The sequence below is a fragment of the Sander vitreus genome, chromosome 9 (assembly GCF_031162955.1).
Source record: "Sander vitreus isolate 19-12246 chromosome 9, sanVit1, whole genome shotgun sequence".
In the NCBI taxonomy this organism is placed as follows: Eukaryota; Metazoa; Chordata; class Actinopteri; order Perciformes; family Percidae; genus Sander; species Sander vitreus.
The window spans coordinates 5456917-5474498 of NC_135863.1; the positions used below are offsets into that span (position 1 = coordinate 5456917).

At 39.5% G+C, this 17582-nt stretch overlaps 1 protein-coding gene across 1 annotated transcript in view; it reads left to right on the forward strand.

Moving 5' to 3' along the window:
* Window positions 1-17582, forward strand: part of atp11b (ATPase phospholipid transporting 11B) — a 57238-nt gene that overhangs the window by 17540 nt on the left and 22116 nt on the right. Inside the window, exons 7-25 of the mRNA XM_078258429.1 lie at window positions 801-904; window positions 1651-1698; window positions 2204-2268; window positions 2692-2773; window positions 2871-3021; window positions 4405-4602; window positions 4931-5089; window positions 5494-5681; window positions 8147-8215; window positions 8390-8463; window positions 8811-8914; window positions 9883-10064; window positions 12955-13158; window positions 15077-15230; window positions 15343-15445; window positions 15534-15679; window positions 15906-15965; window positions 16527-16654; window positions 16915-17053. Of these exons, the coding sequence (XP_078114555.1) occupies window positions 801-904; window positions 1651-1698; window positions 2204-2268; window positions 2692-2773; window positions 2871-3021; window positions 4405-4602; window positions 4931-5089; window positions 5494-5681; window positions 8147-8215; window positions 8390-8463; window positions 8811-8914; window positions 9883-10064; window positions 12955-13158; window positions 15077-15230; window positions 15343-15445; window positions 15534-15679; window positions 15906-15965; window positions 16527-16654; window positions 16915-17053 (2358 nt within the window). The remainder of the gene's footprint in view (window positions 1-800; window positions 905-1650; window positions 1699-2203; window positions 2269-2691; window positions 2774-2870; window positions 3022-4404; window positions 4603-4930; window positions 5090-5493; window positions 5682-8146; window positions 8216-8389; window positions 8464-8810; window positions 8915-9882; window positions 10065-12954; window positions 13159-15076; window positions 15231-15342; window positions 15446-15533; window positions 15680-15905; window positions 15966-16526; window positions 16655-16914; window positions 17054-17582) is intronic.

A 17582-nucleotide genomic window follows, 5' to 3' on the forward strand; every position in this document is an offset into this window, starting at 1 on the left:
GGCAAAAATCCTTGATTATACGTCACTTCATAACGTTTCCATGGCAACAGGGGGAAATGGCTGCTCTTGTGTGAAGTAAACGCAACATTTTTCAACTTTCTGCTAAGATATATGTGACTGTTTTGCAACAAAAATGTGGGGATTATGAAATCATGCAAGCCCTGCATATTTTGTGCGGAAATCTGCAATTTATGCAGCGAAAGTGTGCGTATTTGAAAAAATGCGGGGCCCGCATAAATATGCAGACTTTGGCTGATTATGCATTGAATTATGCGATCGCATAATCACGTTTTTCTGGAGGGACTGGGATGCATTCAAGGATGTGAAGTGAAGGTAACCATGTCAGCTAGTCAAGGCTGCTGATGAGTGTGATACATTTTCTCATTGCACCATGTTACTCTCATAGGAGAACAGATTTTGCAGTAGATGCACTGCAGTGTTGCTCTTCCATGTGTTACTCAAACATTGAGTAACACATTCAGTCATTTTTGTGTTTTGTTTAAGTGTGGGTTTGCTTGAATAGGTGGTTACTGTAGAGAGAGACCTCTCATTCACCCTACTCTGACAATCTCCCTCCTTCATTTGGTCAGGATAACAGTTGAATTGCTGCCTCCTCCCCTGCAGAGCAGCTGCAACTAACCAGTTGAACCAGTTGTTTTATAAATAAAAAGTGTTTTGTTTTAACTGTAGCTCTATTTGTTCTTTAGTATGATAAACTGTAACGTACATTTGTCCAATTTTAAACAATGAGTCCCATTCATTAGCATTTCACTGTGTTTGTGTGTTGCGTATGTATCTAGACTCACTACTCTGTGGCAGAGACAGCAGTGTGTCAGTCAGTGTCTCAACTGGAGTCTCTGCAGGCTGTGGTGGAGTGTCAACAACCGGAAGCCGACCTGTACAGGTAGTTGGCACTTGTGTATACACAAAACTTTAGGATTAGAGCATGAAACGTCCAGTGTAAAGTCAAGTTTATTTATTTAGCACATTTCATACAACAGGTGTAAACTCAAGGTGCTTGTACAGTATATGTGAAGCATGTACAGTTAGCAAAGGATACTCCTGCTAAACACATTTTAGAACATTAGAAATAAAGATTCTGCCTTTTGAATCCTCATATAGGAAAATGTTTGTGCTTATTCATTTATTCTCGATTCTCATTTTTAATCGTATAACTAAGTACAGATGATTTTCACTCACTTTATTTTCTGGGATCCCCAAAGACCCCTGGAAGTCTCCAGAACCCACTTTAAAAGCCATATGATTAATACATGTTTGAAATGCCCTGCAAGAGATGTGGTATTAAATGGACGATGGGGTGAGATGGCTTCAACGCCTCTTCAACAACCACTCTTCCTCTTGTCTGTCTCAGCTGGCTACTTTAGGATCAGTCAGTTTATATTTAGATCAGGCAGTTTGTTTCGGTGGCAGTTTTCTCCCTTCCACCTCTCTTGGTCGCTGTCGCTCTCTATGATGATATGATTACTGACCAGCTGCATAGCCACACGTTTTACAGTAATCGGGTTATTAAAATGCATGTAAATCCTCAGATTTCCAGATTTATTCCAGTAGCCTGGTTTCCTGTGTGCATGTGAACGTAGTTACTGTCTCTCTCACACCACTCAACTAAATGCCTTTGGTGTTTTCCAGGTTCGTCGGTCGGATTACAGTGACTCAGCATGGCGAGGAGATAGTCAGGTGAGACCAGATTTGTCCAGCTGCTTTGGCTAATAATTAAATTAGTAATTATGTGTGTGCTGGATAAGCTGAAGGCACTGCTAAACAGACACCCCCAATAATATGGATACAGGGCCTTCTGATTCGTGTACTGCTACCAAGGTTACACCATCAGACAAATAAAATGGGACAGTAGTTGAGGGTAAAACATGACAGCATCTCTGTGTGAGCCATAGTTGTTCATGTAATGTGCTTTTAGCAGAGGGTTACAAAATGTTACAAAATGACCTGTACACCGGCCTAAAGAGACTGAACTACCTCAGATATGTTATCGGCAGTGGGCTACTATGCCACCAAAAGACAAAAATGAGCAGCAAAATTAAAATTGCATATACAGAAGATGTATGAGCCTCATAGTTAAATGTTTATGTCAAGGTCCTACTGTGTCTTGTTTGTGCCCAAATCCTATTATAGCCACATCCATTTTTCTCTGTATTTATGTTGTTTTCGTTTGCTTTTATGTCAGACCGCTGGGTCCAGAAAATTTGCTGCTGCGAGGAGCCAGGTTGAAAAATACCAAAGAGATTTTTGGTGAGTCAATGCAGGTAGAATAAAAAAAAAAGGTCCTGCAAAAGCAAAACCTCCACCTGAGAGAGGAGCAGCAAGGGTGGGGTAAATCATAGGGAGAGAAAGACATAGGCTCAAGAACAGGTTGCTTCTGAAATGATTCCAGTGGGTGTTGGAAGCATGATAGAGAGGTGTGACACAGCCACGTCGCAGCTGTGATACAGACAAGCCAAGCTCAGTTGACAATATGGGTAGGACAGGCTAATTATTATCATATGCCTGAGGTCTGATTATGTCAACCGAAGACTTTTATAGCTCTAGTGTGTCTGTGTATACTGTTGTAATTTTGGGTGTGTTCTCATGACTTCATGTGCAATTCGTCAGTAGTATAGTGGTCTAATAACCCATAATCTGGATGTAATACTTGAACCAACTGTGCTGTTGCAGGTGTGGCTGTTTACACAGGAATGGAGTCCAAGATGGCCCTCAACTATAAGTGCAAGTCCCAGAAACGCTCTGCAGTAGAGAAGTGAGCATTTTCTGTTGTCTCTCTGTGTAAGCAAAATATTCCTGTTTTCAGATGTGCCTAATTTAACACGCAACTTGTAAATATCTTCCTGTGTCAGGTCCATGAACACCTTCCTAATCATCTACCTGGGCATCTTGCTGTTTGAGGCCATCCTCAGCACTATCTTGAAGTATGCCTGGCAAGCTGAGGACAAATGGGACGAGCCTTTCTACAACCAAAAGACTGAACAGGAGAGAAACAGCAGTCCGGTAAGTCTTCTTCGCATTAGGCATCAGAATGTATTCTTATTGATTTTTCTTTTGTAAGTGGTGCAGGCTATCAGCCCCAGAGATAAGATGAGGTGAGATTTTAGTCGACATTCCACTTCTGTCTCTCTTTCTTTCTTTTTCTCCACTTTAATTTCCATGCCAAATAATAATGGGCTTTTTCTCTCTACTGCCAATATAAGTTAATAGAGAGAGTTTAGTGAAGATATAACGGTGAGCCCACGCTTGAAACCACATACAGACACAGAGTCCTAGAAGGATGCTGGAAGGGCGGTGTTAGTGTCTCTAGATTTTGTGACAAGGCTTAAGAGAGGAAATGTCTTTCATGTGGACAGTCTGCCGGCCTATCTGCCTACCTGCCAACACCAATCAGTCAGAGAGAACAGCAACCTCTATGTATTGAGACAGAGGGGGAAAACAAATCACAGTCCAGTACATTTGCTTCCCTTTTCCCTGGAGACCGAGAGAGGAATACCAGCAACAAATTAATGGCTGTGATTTTACCTTTAGTATAACGGGTGCACCAGAAACCCCCTGGCCCCATTACAGTGTTTACCCTTTACCAATGACTGCATGTCTCCACATCACAGCTATATACTTTCTCCAGGGAATCTACCGGTCCTTCAAAAGTCTGAACATTTTTTAAATGTAAGGCCTAAAGATTATAATATTCAAGTCCAAAAAAGGCAAAATTGATTTCTTTATTTTGTTAGAGCTCAATTCCAGGTATAACATGTCATATACGTATCCTTTGTATGGCTGCTGATCCTCTCTGTCTGTGGTCCCTTCTCACTCATCTTTCCTGTCACATGAAGTCATTAACTCCATAATGGGAATGATTTGCCCTGCCTGCTTTAATTTAGAAGCATCAGTGATCATTCTGTGTGTGGCTGTGTATGTGTATTAAGCAAAAGTCTTTTGCAACCTTAATCTTTTCCTCCATTGACAAAATGACGTTGCATTACAACATTGCCAAGTGCACTTCTGTATTTTTCATATCAGATGGAACATGGCCAATTTTAGCCGAGATTAAATACAAAAATCATTTGCCAAACACTTGAAAAGTTATTTTACACAGATCAGATGACAACATTTTTACTTTTAAAGGTTTTGAGAATTTTTTTGCTCTTTTACAATCTTCCCATGTTTTCCTTTTTTGTACCCATCATCCTCCTCCGTTGTTTTTCTGTTCTCCGTCACCCACTCTCTATCTTGCATGCAACTTCAATTGAAACTGTTTCTATTTGTTAACCTAAAGTTTAGGTAACATTGGCTTATCTTACTCTCTTGTTTCACTCGTATCCTCATTGTGTTGCCCTCCTCTTGTGTCCGTTTTTTATTCAATTTACTCGGATCCTTCTTTAGATCTTGAAGTTCATCTCAGACTTCTTGGCATTTCTGGTCCTCTACAACTTCATCATCCCCATCTCGCTCTACGTTACTGTGGAAATGCAAAAGTTCCTGGGCTCCTTTTTTATTGGCTGGGATTTGGACCTTTACCACGAGGAGAGCGACCAGAAAGCTCAGGTCAACACCTCTGACCTCAATGAGGAGCTGGGCCAGGTATGGAATAGAAGTGCAGGAGCGCATGCATACAGCAAGAGAGTAACGATTCATATAACTTTACATCACATTTGCCTGAAAAAGGTTTCCCCGTCAGATATTATGTAGTATGTGTAGTATAATGTACGTTGTATTGCAGTAAATATGCCTATTTGGATATAGCAAGAAACCTAAAACAGATATTTATTCATAATTTAAGTGTTAAGTGTAATATTTAACCCTATTTCCGTCTAATAGGATGAAAGGGAACTTGATCTCTGCCTCACCGTTACTACTCAACTACATAATACTCAACTTATGTGTGCATCTTTGTGTTTCTGTTTCCTAGGTGGAGTATGTGTTTACAGATAAGACGGGGACGCTAACAGAAAACGAGATGCACTTCCGTGAGTGTTCAATTAACGGAACCAAGTACCGCGAAGTCAACGGTAAACTGGTACCAGAAGGAATGACTGACGATTCACCAGATGGTTCTACGCCTCACCTGGTAACTCATATATATATATATATATATATAGTTCTCACTGCTGCTATCAAATATGACTTAATTAACTTAGGGACTGCTTTTTGCCTCAAGCTATTCATGTAATCAGCAATAGATAATGAACTAATGCTTTTGTGCTATGAAGTAGAGATGTGAAAATGCTTATTGTGATCACTGTGATTGCACAGCTAATTGATACGATTTATTGTATTGATAACAGCATATGCACAAAATGTGCAAACATACAGTGTATATAAAGTGTACACTTTACCCAAATCAACTGGACTCTGTGACACTGAATCACATCTGACATATTTTTACAATGACAGTACAGTGTGTCACTCTATAGAATAAGAATTGATGGTGTCTCTTCCTCTCTCATCCCTCCCTGTTTTTTCTCTATCCAGATCGGTGAGGAATTGTTATTTCTCAAGGCAGTGTCATTGTGTCACACAGTTCAGATCAGCTACGACCAGCCAGACTGCCCGGTTGGAGGAGGAGACCCATTTTCCCATGCAAACGGTTTCTCTTCCAATCACATGGAATACTATGCCTCCTCACCGGACGAGAAAGCTTTAGTAGAGGCCACAAAGAGGTAAGGTTACATTAGAGCTTCTTCAAGAGACTTCTCTTATTTAAATTGAGTGCATAGGTTGAAGAACCTGCTAAGCTCCTGCCTTGTCCCCGCTGTTTCTACCAACCATCACCTCTTAAACCCGTTTGACACGTGACTCACATAACACCGAAAATTAGAAGCAGCTGTATTCCTTTGGTTGTAGTATTGGCATTTTGTACTGTGGTTAGGCCACTGTGTCTGGATGACTTTGTAGGGGTGGCAAGGATTCTTTTGACATGGGAGATTTAGGGACATCAATCTGTTGTCTAATTATCCAGTGTTAACAGTCACTGTTATTTTTATGATACACACCTATAGCTTGAACAAGTCAACAGCTGAAACCTAGAATTACAGTAGTCGGTCAAAAGTGAGGTTGAGAGAAGGAAATAAGTGTTTGAAAATACTTCCCCCGTCTTCATGTGTATTGTGGCAACATTCAGTACTTCCATAAGAGCTTGGGGTTTCAACTGTGTGTGTGTGTGTGTGTGTGTGTGTGTGTGTGTGTGTGTGTGAGATATTGTTACAACTCAGGAAATGTGTGTGAATTCAAGTCTTTACTTTTTGTGTGTCCAATGATGCAAGGAAACAAAACACCATAAAGCACTGTATATATAATATATCCGCCATTTCTTGACCATTGCACCAATATGAATCCTGGCTGTTGACATGTTACATTCTACCTGTTCTGACTGTGTCAGCTGCTAAGGGACATTGAAATAGAAATATAGCGCAGGCAACCATTTAATGTCCAGGGAGTGGTAGAAAACCCTCAAGCAGGTCTGTGTGGAAAATGGCTCAGAAGGGGAAAAAACATTAATTGAAAGTGACCGTGTGCTATTATACTGTTTGATAAAAGGGGAAGCTACAACACTTCTCTAGTTCTACAAGAAAACAATGGTAAACTGACGATTAAGAATTGTGGCTGTGTAGCGCTCATCTAAATTGTCAGACTGTGTTGTTTTACAAAACTTTCAGGCTTCATGGTGCATGGAGTCAGTTATCCTGGCCAATGTAGTTTACATGCCATCAAATTGCACCGAAAGGAGACAGTTGGAACTATAACCTCAATAATCACTCGTAAATATAACACTCAGTTAATGTTACAACACAATTTAACTGAAATGTGACACCACTGGTCAGATTACACACACATATTGGGCTACATATCTTGGCACTGTATTCTGGTGTTCAAAAAATGTCTGATTTGCTTGGTTTGATAAAGTGTTTAGTCACTTCACAACAAGGAAGACCTACATTTTATCACCTTGTTTGGAGTCTTGGTCATGTATTTGTTCACCTGCATTTCTGTAGGATGTGCCACCTTTTTCCCCACAGTAAAAACACATGTCTTAAACTGTAAGCACCGTCCCTCCATGACCCTAAGGAAGATTAATAACTGATTGAGGAGGGTATCATTTTCATTGTGGTGCAACAGGGAGCACAAGCTCTGTTTGCTTTGCCTGTACAGATAGGAGTACAAGTGCAAACTGAAAAAATGAGGCAGTGCAAAGCGAGTAGTCTGTATTTTGGCTATATGCTTGGAGCAAATGTGCAGCAATAACATAATAATGCTTAAAATGGAAAATAATAAATAAATATATTTAATTATAAAAATGATCGCATCAGTCCCACACTATTTCAGTTTTTATTCTACTGTATTTATTTATATATATATATATATATATATATATATATATATATATATATATATATATATATATATATATATATATATATATATATATATATATATATATATAATTTTAATTGATCACTCTCCGTTTAATGTAGTCAAAGCAATGCTGGTCAACAGTCATATGCCAGTAATGCAGTCAGCATTTCTATAAAATATTAACAATCTATAATGTAACCATTTACAACATGAAATGCAGTAGAATAAAAACTGAAATAGCGTGGGACTGATGCGATCATATCAGTGGCATCATCAACATTTCTTATTAGGTATTTTAATCATCATTGTACTAATGATAAAAACACAGATAGAAACACACCTGCCTTTGGCTGCAGATTTGTGGTCCTGTGTTTTCACGTCGTGTTACTTTGCACCATCCAGACAACTATCATTTCCCAAAAGAAGTGTCTTTTCATTGGTTGAGCTATTGTTGTCATGCTTCACAGTGACAGTGTATTCCACCTCACTCAGACCTTTTGAACTTGGCGCTGCTGCACATACATGAACCAAAACAGCTGGTGTGCTTGGAGACGCCCATACAGTCCGTGCGCTCAAGACCTACCGTTTTGCACTTGTCATTAAAATAGGGCCCTGAGTAGTTAGAGGGGAGTGCTTTAGCCACAAATTAGATCATTTATCCCCCCTTTAAAGCCTTCCAAACTCCAAATTGGATTATCGCCCAGTATTAAAAGGTCAGAATGTCCATTTTCCCAAAGAATTCTAGGTTTAACTGCAGTCTGTTTTTCCTCAGAATCGGAGTGGCCTTCACTCGCAGCAGTGGAGATACCATGGAGATCAAAACATTTGGCAAATCAGAGAAGTACGTCTAACCCTGTGAATCTCTTAAACAACAAATACCTATGCAATAAAAACATGACATCTAGACTGCAGACAAATGGTTGTGTAAGCTACCTGTGAAAAAAGAAATGGTCATGTCTGTGCTGTGCTGTGAGTCCAAAGTGAGGTCATCACGAGTGTCTCTCTTTGCTCTCAGATACAAACTGCTCCATGTGTTAGAGTTTGATTCTGACCGCAGGAGGATGAGCGTCATTCTGCAGACTCCCTCAGGTAATTCCACCTTACCTTACACAGTATGTTTAGCATTGTTAACAAAATATTGACCGCAGCAGTTAACAGTCAAAGCTTGATCATATTGAACTTATGGTCAAACAGAAGACTGGAGATCAAAAAGCATGACAGGCTAACTATAAGAGCTAATAAGACATTTCTTTTAATTGAAAATACATTAAAATGGTTTGAGTGGAAATGAATATGTTAATGCTTTTCATGAGTTAATTTTGTGTACAAATGTACAGTTTTTATTACATTTATAGTATTTTCTCAAAGGTATATGTATTTCTTTTCTTCTATATGTTTAGCTAACACACTTTCTGCTTGCTGTGTTGACTTTCAAGGAGGCCAAGTGCTATTCACCAAGGGTGCAGAGTCGGCCATCTTGCCTTTCACTACCAGTGGAGAGATAGAAAAGACGAGACTGCATGTTGACGAATTTGCCTTGGTGAGAAATAAAGAAGAAAAAAATGCAAAAGATTTTTTAATTGTGTATGTTGTCTCCAGGTTCTCCAGTGTGGAGTGGTCAGCTAACTCGCATCATACATGTTTCAGAACATTTTCTCTGAATGTGCAGACAATCTGTAGTCAAAGGAGTTGCCGTTATGTTCACTACACTTGATCAACTTACATATCTTGTACTTTTAGATTAAAAGTACTTCATTTTGTGGTAAGTCATAATCTACCTGTGACAGTCTGTTAAGTTAATATGGCTATCAATATTTGTATTTTACCCATACGAAGGAGGGTAGACAAGCAGACCTTTGAGACACATTAAATAAACTTAATATAACACATTTCGCCACTTCAAAGAATTTCTTCACAGAAAAAAATGCTCCTCAATCTTATAATGAAACCTTCAAATATCCGACTCTGTATTGCCTCTTGGTCCATATGTTCAGAATTGCGTGTCTCTGTGAGCGTCGGCCAGGCATTTCCCAGTATTGAAGTGATTACTTTTGGCTCTGTTCCTCTGTGTTCCATTAGACCGTAAATACGTCATCACAACAGCCACATACACAAACGCACACACAAATCCGCCCCCCACATCATGTCATCGGACGTCAGTACCCAGGAGTCGGTGCTCTGGACTGGGTTGATTTGTGGTCGTCTACCCCTCAGGCTGGTTCTGTGATTTAAAGCCAAACTCCAATAATTTGTTTTTCTGTTCTTTCTCTCTCTGCTTCTATATATCTCACTTTTCATTCTCTTCTGCTCCTACCCTCATCTTCTTGACTTTCTTACATTTACCCCCTCCTTGTTCTTTCATTTTTACATTTATAATTTTATATCAACATCTTTCTCCTCCTCCTCTTAATGTCCTTCTCTCTTCTTTTCATTTCATATTTCTTATATTGTGACTCGTGTCTCCTGTTTATTCTCTATCCACCACCCACCCTGCTCCTCCCACTGTAGAAAGGTCTGCGAACCTTGGTTGTAGCGTGTCGCCACTTCAGCCCAGAGGAGTACATTGATGTGGACAGGCATCTGAACGCTGCCCGCACTGCGCTGCAGCAGAGGGAGGAGAGGCTGCAGGAGGCCTTCAGCTACATTGAGAGAGACCTGCATCTGCTGGGAGCAACGGGGGTTGAGGACAAGTATGGAGACAAAAAAATACATTTGAATATATTGGTGTTGCCCCTCCTGAAAACCAGTTCCCAGCCTCTTATGCATATTATGTCTTTGACATCAAGTAGAAATCTTGTCAGATCATTCCAACCAGAAAGCAGTAGCACAATGTATTGTTGGATTTGTTTAGGTGACCCTGTTTGCTCGCCTCTAATATAGTTATGTATGTACAATGTGTATTAACTAGGGCTGTCAGCGTTAACACGTTAATCGCGATGCGATTAAGGGCCGATGCGATTAAGGGCCGACGCGATTACATTTTTTTTTTAATCGCATGCCGGCATTTATTAATTTATTTTACACTTCACTCGGCTTCACGTCATGCCTAACAGGCTACTATTTTGACCCTTTGCAGCACCGTTACTTATCATCAAGCTGCCACTTCCTCCTGCTGCTGCAGGCTTCAGGAATGATGGAGAAACACAGCAACAACCCAATCTGAATTGAGCTTTTTATTTTCCAAAACTCCCGGACGGCTCGTAGACAAGTCAAAGCCATATGCACGTTGTGTAAAGCCAAATTAAAATATCACCGAAGCACGTCAAGCTTGAGCTACCACCTACGGAGCTAAGCATAGTAGTACAGTTAACGTGATGCTACCAGCTAGCATGCTACCCACTCAGGAGAGTGCTGATCACTGGACATCAGTGAGTAATCAACATTATTTAGGAGTTACTAAACACTATATTGACTCTAGTAAGGATAGGGATTTTTAGTTAGGTACTTGGAGGAATTGTGCAATAATGACAGATTCACACATTTTTCTTTTGTTTACAGTAAATAAATAATTACAAATCTTAAAATCAAGTTCATAAAGTAACTTTCTTTGCATTCATTTGATTCCCAATCAAGGTACACTGGTAAAAACTGCTTTCGATTGTTAATATGTACTTAAAAAATAATAGAATTTTAATCATGTGATTAAAATATGCGATTAATCGCGATTAACTATAGAAATTCAGCGATTAATCGCGATTAAAAAATTGTAATCGTTTGACAGCCCTAGTATTAACTGATCCATACAGTAGGAAGAAGTTGATTCAGAATCAAGAGTTGCTGGCTTTTGAGTACAGTATAGCTACTGCCTTGATTTATTTTTTTTACAATGATATCTAGCATCTACATTATGATGTCTAATTATGTCACGCATGTTTTTTTGATCATGTGTTGCCATAAGCAGTGAGTAAATAACATAGTTACTGTTAGGATAAAACATATGTTTTATTTCCACATGGTTGGCTATGTAATGTGGCTCTAGATTGACGTTTTAGTGCCTCCTGTGCATTTAAAGCCACGCTAACAGCATGGCTGTATGGATGGCAATGTTGGTCTGAAGGTTGGTCAGTCCTCCACTTTGGGCCAGACTGAAATATCTCAACAACTATTGGATAGATAGTCATGAATTTGGTGGACATTTATGGTCCCCAGAGGACTAGCCTACCGACTTTGGTGATCTTCTGGCTTTTCTGCTAACCATACCAACAGGGTGACTTTTTTTGTGAAATATCTTGACAGCTATTGGATTGATTGCCATGACATTGGGTTCAGGCAGCCAAGATCCCCAGAAGATAAATCTTAATAACTGTGATCCTTTAACTTTTCATCTAGTGCCATTGTCAGTTCAACATTTTAATTTGTCCAATACTTTGGTTTATGACCAGACCTGCAAAACTAATTATAATCTCATTGGCCTCAGCTGCACTTTGTGTTTAGTGCTAAAGTTCAAAAGTTAGCTGCTAGCTTGGCTGTAGACTCTAGAAAATCTAGCTAACAGCTTTTTGACCATACCCTCAATAAAGATGGGAGTTGCTTGGAGCTAGAGAAGTAAAAAATATACAATCAAACTAAAAATGATCATGTTACAGTAAATAACCATTAAAGCTATGTGAATTAAAAATAGTTTGACTTCAGAGAAAAACTGGGGCATCATAAAACAGTAAGAAACACATGTAGAGTAGGCGGGAGAATCTTCAACAAACCAACAAACAATGTATAGTCAGCGGGGAGAAAGAGTCATCACGTCATTGGGCCTCTCTGGAACTAACTTGAGAAGTGATTGCATCCGCTCACCATCTGTTCCTCACATAAGCCTCTCCCTTCTACCTCTCCATTTATCTCTCTCTTTTCTTTCTTCCGTGCTGTATCTGTATCTGGAATGAATTCCTCCTCAGGCACACATGGTCACAATCAAAAGATATCCTCTATAATGGAAGATGAGACAAGAATTTCTCTCTGTTTTGAGCCTAATATGAATAGCATTACGCTGACAGGCATGGCCATGTTAGATCATATTCATAATATTTTAACCTCTTTGGGAATATTAACTGTGGTTAAAAATAGGGTAATAGTCTTTAAAACATCAGTGCTGCCCAATTTCAGAGCCAGTTTTTTTACCCTCCATCTCCTCTCATCAAACATGGATAACATGCAACCATGGATGCCAAGAGCCTTTAGTTTCATGTGTTGCTGTTGAAGAACTCTGTGACTTCCTATTTATTTAACTATAGTGAATGAGATTTATTTGTTGTGTGCTTGTTTGTTTTTGAAGCAGGTTTGTCCATACTCACAGACTTCACCTGTCTATTAAAAGGAGCTTTAAGAAATGTAGAGTTCTTGTCAATCCCCAAAAAGGTGTATTGAATTACTAACAAGCCTCTGTGGCTTGACCACATTACAACCACAGCAATAAAACACCAGGTTTAAAAGCCAGCTAGCTTCATCACCTGACCCACAGCAAGTCTAAAACAACATTTAGTATGTTACCTGGGGATTGATCTAATATAATTATATATTGGGATCACTGGACAGTTGCATGTACAGCACATGGTTTATCTTCTTTCCCTCCCTTGTTTCTCTCAGGCTCCAAGACAAAGTCCAGGAGACCATTGAGGCTCTGCGGCTGGCAGGGATCAAAGTATGGGTGCTGACAGGGGACAAACATGAGACTGCGGTCAGCGTCAGCCTGTCCTGTGGCCACTTCCACAGGACCATGAATATCCTGGAGCTTCTGCAACAACGTTCTGATAACGAGTGTGCTGAGCAGCTCCGCAGATTGGCCAGGAGGTGAGTGTGTTTGTGATTTTACTTTTGACTAAAGAATATATACATCTTAAAATGCATTCAGCCTTGTGTTCCGATAACATTGAAGCTCATTAACTTTTACATTAAGAGTTTGGTTTTAATCATATACCATTCATTTGAATGATGTCCCGTTGTTACTGTCTACAACAGCATAAAACTGTCTGGACTTTAATTTCTTGTCATGTTTTTATGATTTACATAAAACTTTAGAATACTGTACCGTTTTTTAAAAGCCAGTTTCTGCAGGAAAATTAAGAAGTAGGCAGGCTGAGAATGCTGCCGTTTCATGAGATTCAGCATACAAATCGGAAAAGGCCGACCTGCTTTGGTTAATTTGATAAAGGCAGGGCTCAACGCTAACTTTTTAAAGTGGTTGCCAGGCTTGGCAACCAGGCATCAGTTTTTGGTTGCCGAAATTGACAATACGGTTGCCATGTTTTATATTTGGAGCAATTCATTTCTTATGTAATTATACCACACATTTTAATAATGAAACAATGAGAGAATGGATTGCAATATCATTTCCCATCCCTCTCAGATAGGGGTGCAACGGATCACAAAACTCGCAGTTCGGATAACGGTTTTAAGTCACGGATCAGATCAATTTTCTGATCAGCACAAAAAAGGGGGGAATTTAAATGATTATTAAAAATGTAATAATAACTTTTAACAATAGTTACTTCTTTCACCAGTAAATTGCTGTTAAACGACAAAAACAGATGAGAAAAGGGTAACTCAACCTTTATTCACAGCAGTGACCATAGTGCTAGTTTGTGTCTTTTAGCTCGTAGCTTTAGCGGCAGAAGGTTGTACGTCCTGGCGTTGGAATCCTCTGCTGTGAAATACAGTCACACTTTTACACCGTTTAGCTGTCAGCGTTTTAACCGTGTTTAATCCAGTTACTACTGTAGCTAACGGAAGGCTAACGTTTCCTGCTGCCAAGTGTAACGTGTTATTAGTGTTAACTAGCGTGACATGCAGCGATGCTTCTGTTACCTTTTAACGTCTGTTTCAGAGCATCAGAGAGCAGCACAGACATTTAGGTGGCACCGAAATCCGCTATTCCGTCCGGTAGATACCGGGCACCTGTGCCATATTAGCACCATATTTTAACATGCGCCGTTAACGTGAACAGAAAATTGCGTTGCCTCTATCTTTTCACGGAAAACAGGCGTGTGTGGAAAGCGGTCGCGCAACAGCTGAAATGTGTTGCGCACAAACGCAGCTAGTGTTTAAACTTTACAGAGACAACCAAATAAAATATTGACTTCTTTTGAAATAAGCTTTTCCAGTTTTGTAAGTTTTGATGTTTTTATATATATATATATATATATATATATACACCAATATTGAACAGGTGGTTGCCAAAGGGGGCAACCAGAGGCCACGAAACGGTTGCCAATTGACTCAATCTGGGCAACCGGGCACTGTTGAGGTTCTCTTAATACATCCATGCTGTGGATCCGTGAAAGGTTGTGGGCAGGAAGGAACACCCATTGCTGTAGTGACTGAAGTGGAGTTTCTTTGTATGCTTGTTTCCAATATACTGTAGTCTAGCTCTGAAACTGGACCTAAATATTTAAATTCCATATTTAGGTCCTATAACATACTTTGCATCAACAAAAAAAAGGATGAGGTTGTCAGAGCTATAAAAACAAAGCTCCTAAGTGATTAATCTTTAAAATACAAACTTGCTATACAAAAGTAGAATCTATCTGTAACAAATGTGTATTGAACAAAACATCAATGTACTAAGATAACGTGCTGCTGAATGGACTAACAGTAAAATCTAATATAGCATTAGATTGCAGTAGTTGGTACTAGTTATTTCTGCTCCTGTCCTTATCGATCTCCTCATGTTCTGTTCTTTTCTAACTCTCTCTTCTTCATTTTCCCCCAGGATAAAAGAGGACCATGTTATACAGCACGGGTTAGTTGTGGATGGGGCCAGTCTGTCCCTAGCGTTGAGGGAACACGAGAAGCTCTTTATGGAAGTGTGTAAAAACTGCTCAGCTGTGCTGTGCTGCCGCATGGCCCCGCTGCAGAAAGCTAAGGTACGCACACACACACACACACACACACACACACACACACACACACACACACACACACACACAAATACATTACCCTCATGTCCAGATGTCAATGTTACTTTCTTCTGTCCAGGTGGTGCGTCTTTTTAAAACCTCCCCAGAGAAACCCATCACACTGGCTATTGGGGATGGAGCCAATGATGTCAGTATGATACAGGAAGCTCACGTGGGCATAGGTAAACACTCACCCCACACACACAGCATAAGTCTTAAATTGTATTCTGCAGTGTATCCTCCAATATATGTGTGTTCATGCGTCTCCAGGTATCATGGGAAAGGAGGGTCGTCAGGCCGTGAGAAACAGTGACTATGCAATTGCCAGATTTAAGTTCCTGGCTAAACTTCTGCTGGTCCACGGTCACTTCTACTACATTCGAATAGCTACGCTTGTACAGTACTTTTTCTACAAGGTAACTAAATGAACTTTATTTGCAAATGCTTTTACGAATAATCCAGTGTTTTGAAAAGTGCTACATAAATTAAGGTATAAAGCACTTTTAAAAACACTGGACTCGCTCATCTTAATTTATTAATTCAAATGCATTCCTTGTCCAGGAGCTCAACAAGACTGTTTGGGCAGGTCTCCTTTCACTGCAATGTTTTTAATGTTTTGTTCCTTCACTCTGTTTTTTCTAGAATGTGTGTTTTATCACGCCGCAGTTTTTATACCAGTTCTTCTGTCTGTTTTCACAACAAGTAAGTATCTTTATCTCTCTACTCCACCCATTTTTTTGTGGTCTGTCATTGACATCACATAATGTATTTTTAACGATACCAAAGGTTTTTTTCCACTCATCACACTTGGGATGCAGCAGTTTGATAACATTTGTTTTATGTGATATACTTTAAGTTTCAAAATGTTCCAAAAGCCAGAACTTCATAGAGATTCAGTCATACATTTTACTCAATGTGTGGAGCCATTAAAAGTTGTGTTAACATTTAAATAGTGAAACTAGCCTTTTGCATTTAAACTACTCTAATGTTTCTAGCTATAGGACTTATGTTAAATAATTTATCAAACTATAATTTACATTAAGTCTGTAGCTAAAGTTTTAGTCTGTGATTAAGGTTATTACTTTGGTCCTAGACAAAAATGACATCTGCCCTCAGAAATGACTGCCGTTCTTTTTTTGCCTGTGTATCTGACACTGATTAAGCCCTGGGCCTGTTTCGTTTAAGTTAGGTTAGATGACTTGCATATGTCAGTTTCAGCTAATAGATTGGCGTTAAGTGAAATGCTGTCTCTGTCCATCCCAGACTCTGTACGACAGTGTTTATCTGACACTGTACAACATCTGCTTCACCTCGCTGCCCATCCTGGTGTACAGTCTGTTTGAACAGCTGGTCCATCCACACGTACTGCAGAATAAACCTGGCCTGTACAGGTACGTTTACATGTAATCTGTAGGTGCACACTTTAGATATAAAATTAACTGTTTGTGGGACACTTTCATATATAACATTTTAAGTCAAATTAAGCAAAACATAGTTGGAGTTTGTTGCCATATGCATACTATTTGGTCTAGAATGTATTCATTCATTCAACATTTTTTTTCACTATTAACTTATTCATCACAGTGAAACATGAGTGTGGTTTGATACAGTATATCCTTTAAGAAATTAAAAACTGTTTGTATTCCTACAGGGACATCAGCAAGAACTCCCTGCTGTCTTTCCGGACGTTCCTGTACTGGACTCTGTTGGGCTTCTGTCACGCCTTCATCTTCTTCTTCGGATCCTACATACTGATGGGAGAGGACACCACACTTATGGGCAATGGACAGGTGTGTGTGTGGGGGTGGGTGTGGTAAAATTCCTAGAAAAGAAATTGTCCTGCTGAGAGGATTTTCCAAAACGATTTTACGTAATGAATAGTGGGTTACAAAGAAATGTGTGTGCATGTTATGATGAGGTGTTGTTATTGGGTTGTTGGTGTTGTTATATGGGTCAAGTTTCCTGCAGGTCTTTCTTCAGTCACTCCTTCCCTTAATTCTGTAATTCGTTTATCTGTTTCTTCCTCATTCTGTGTTTTTGTTTAGCAGCCTTGTATACAGTCTGTTTGTCTCTAGTACTTTGCCAGCATGTATGTCATTCACTTGTTGAGTAATTTTTAGTCATTTGACCTTTTCTTCTTATCATACCTTCTGTGTCTTTGGTTCTTCACCAAATCTGTTCCCTTAACTTTTCTTTCCTGCTGCATATCTTTGCTGTCTGTCTCTGTTTGGTATTTCCGAAAGCGCTAACTCCTTTCGCTGTCACTCTCTCGCTTGTCTTACTCTTCTGTCTTTTGTTGATTTCTGTTTTTCCTTCTGC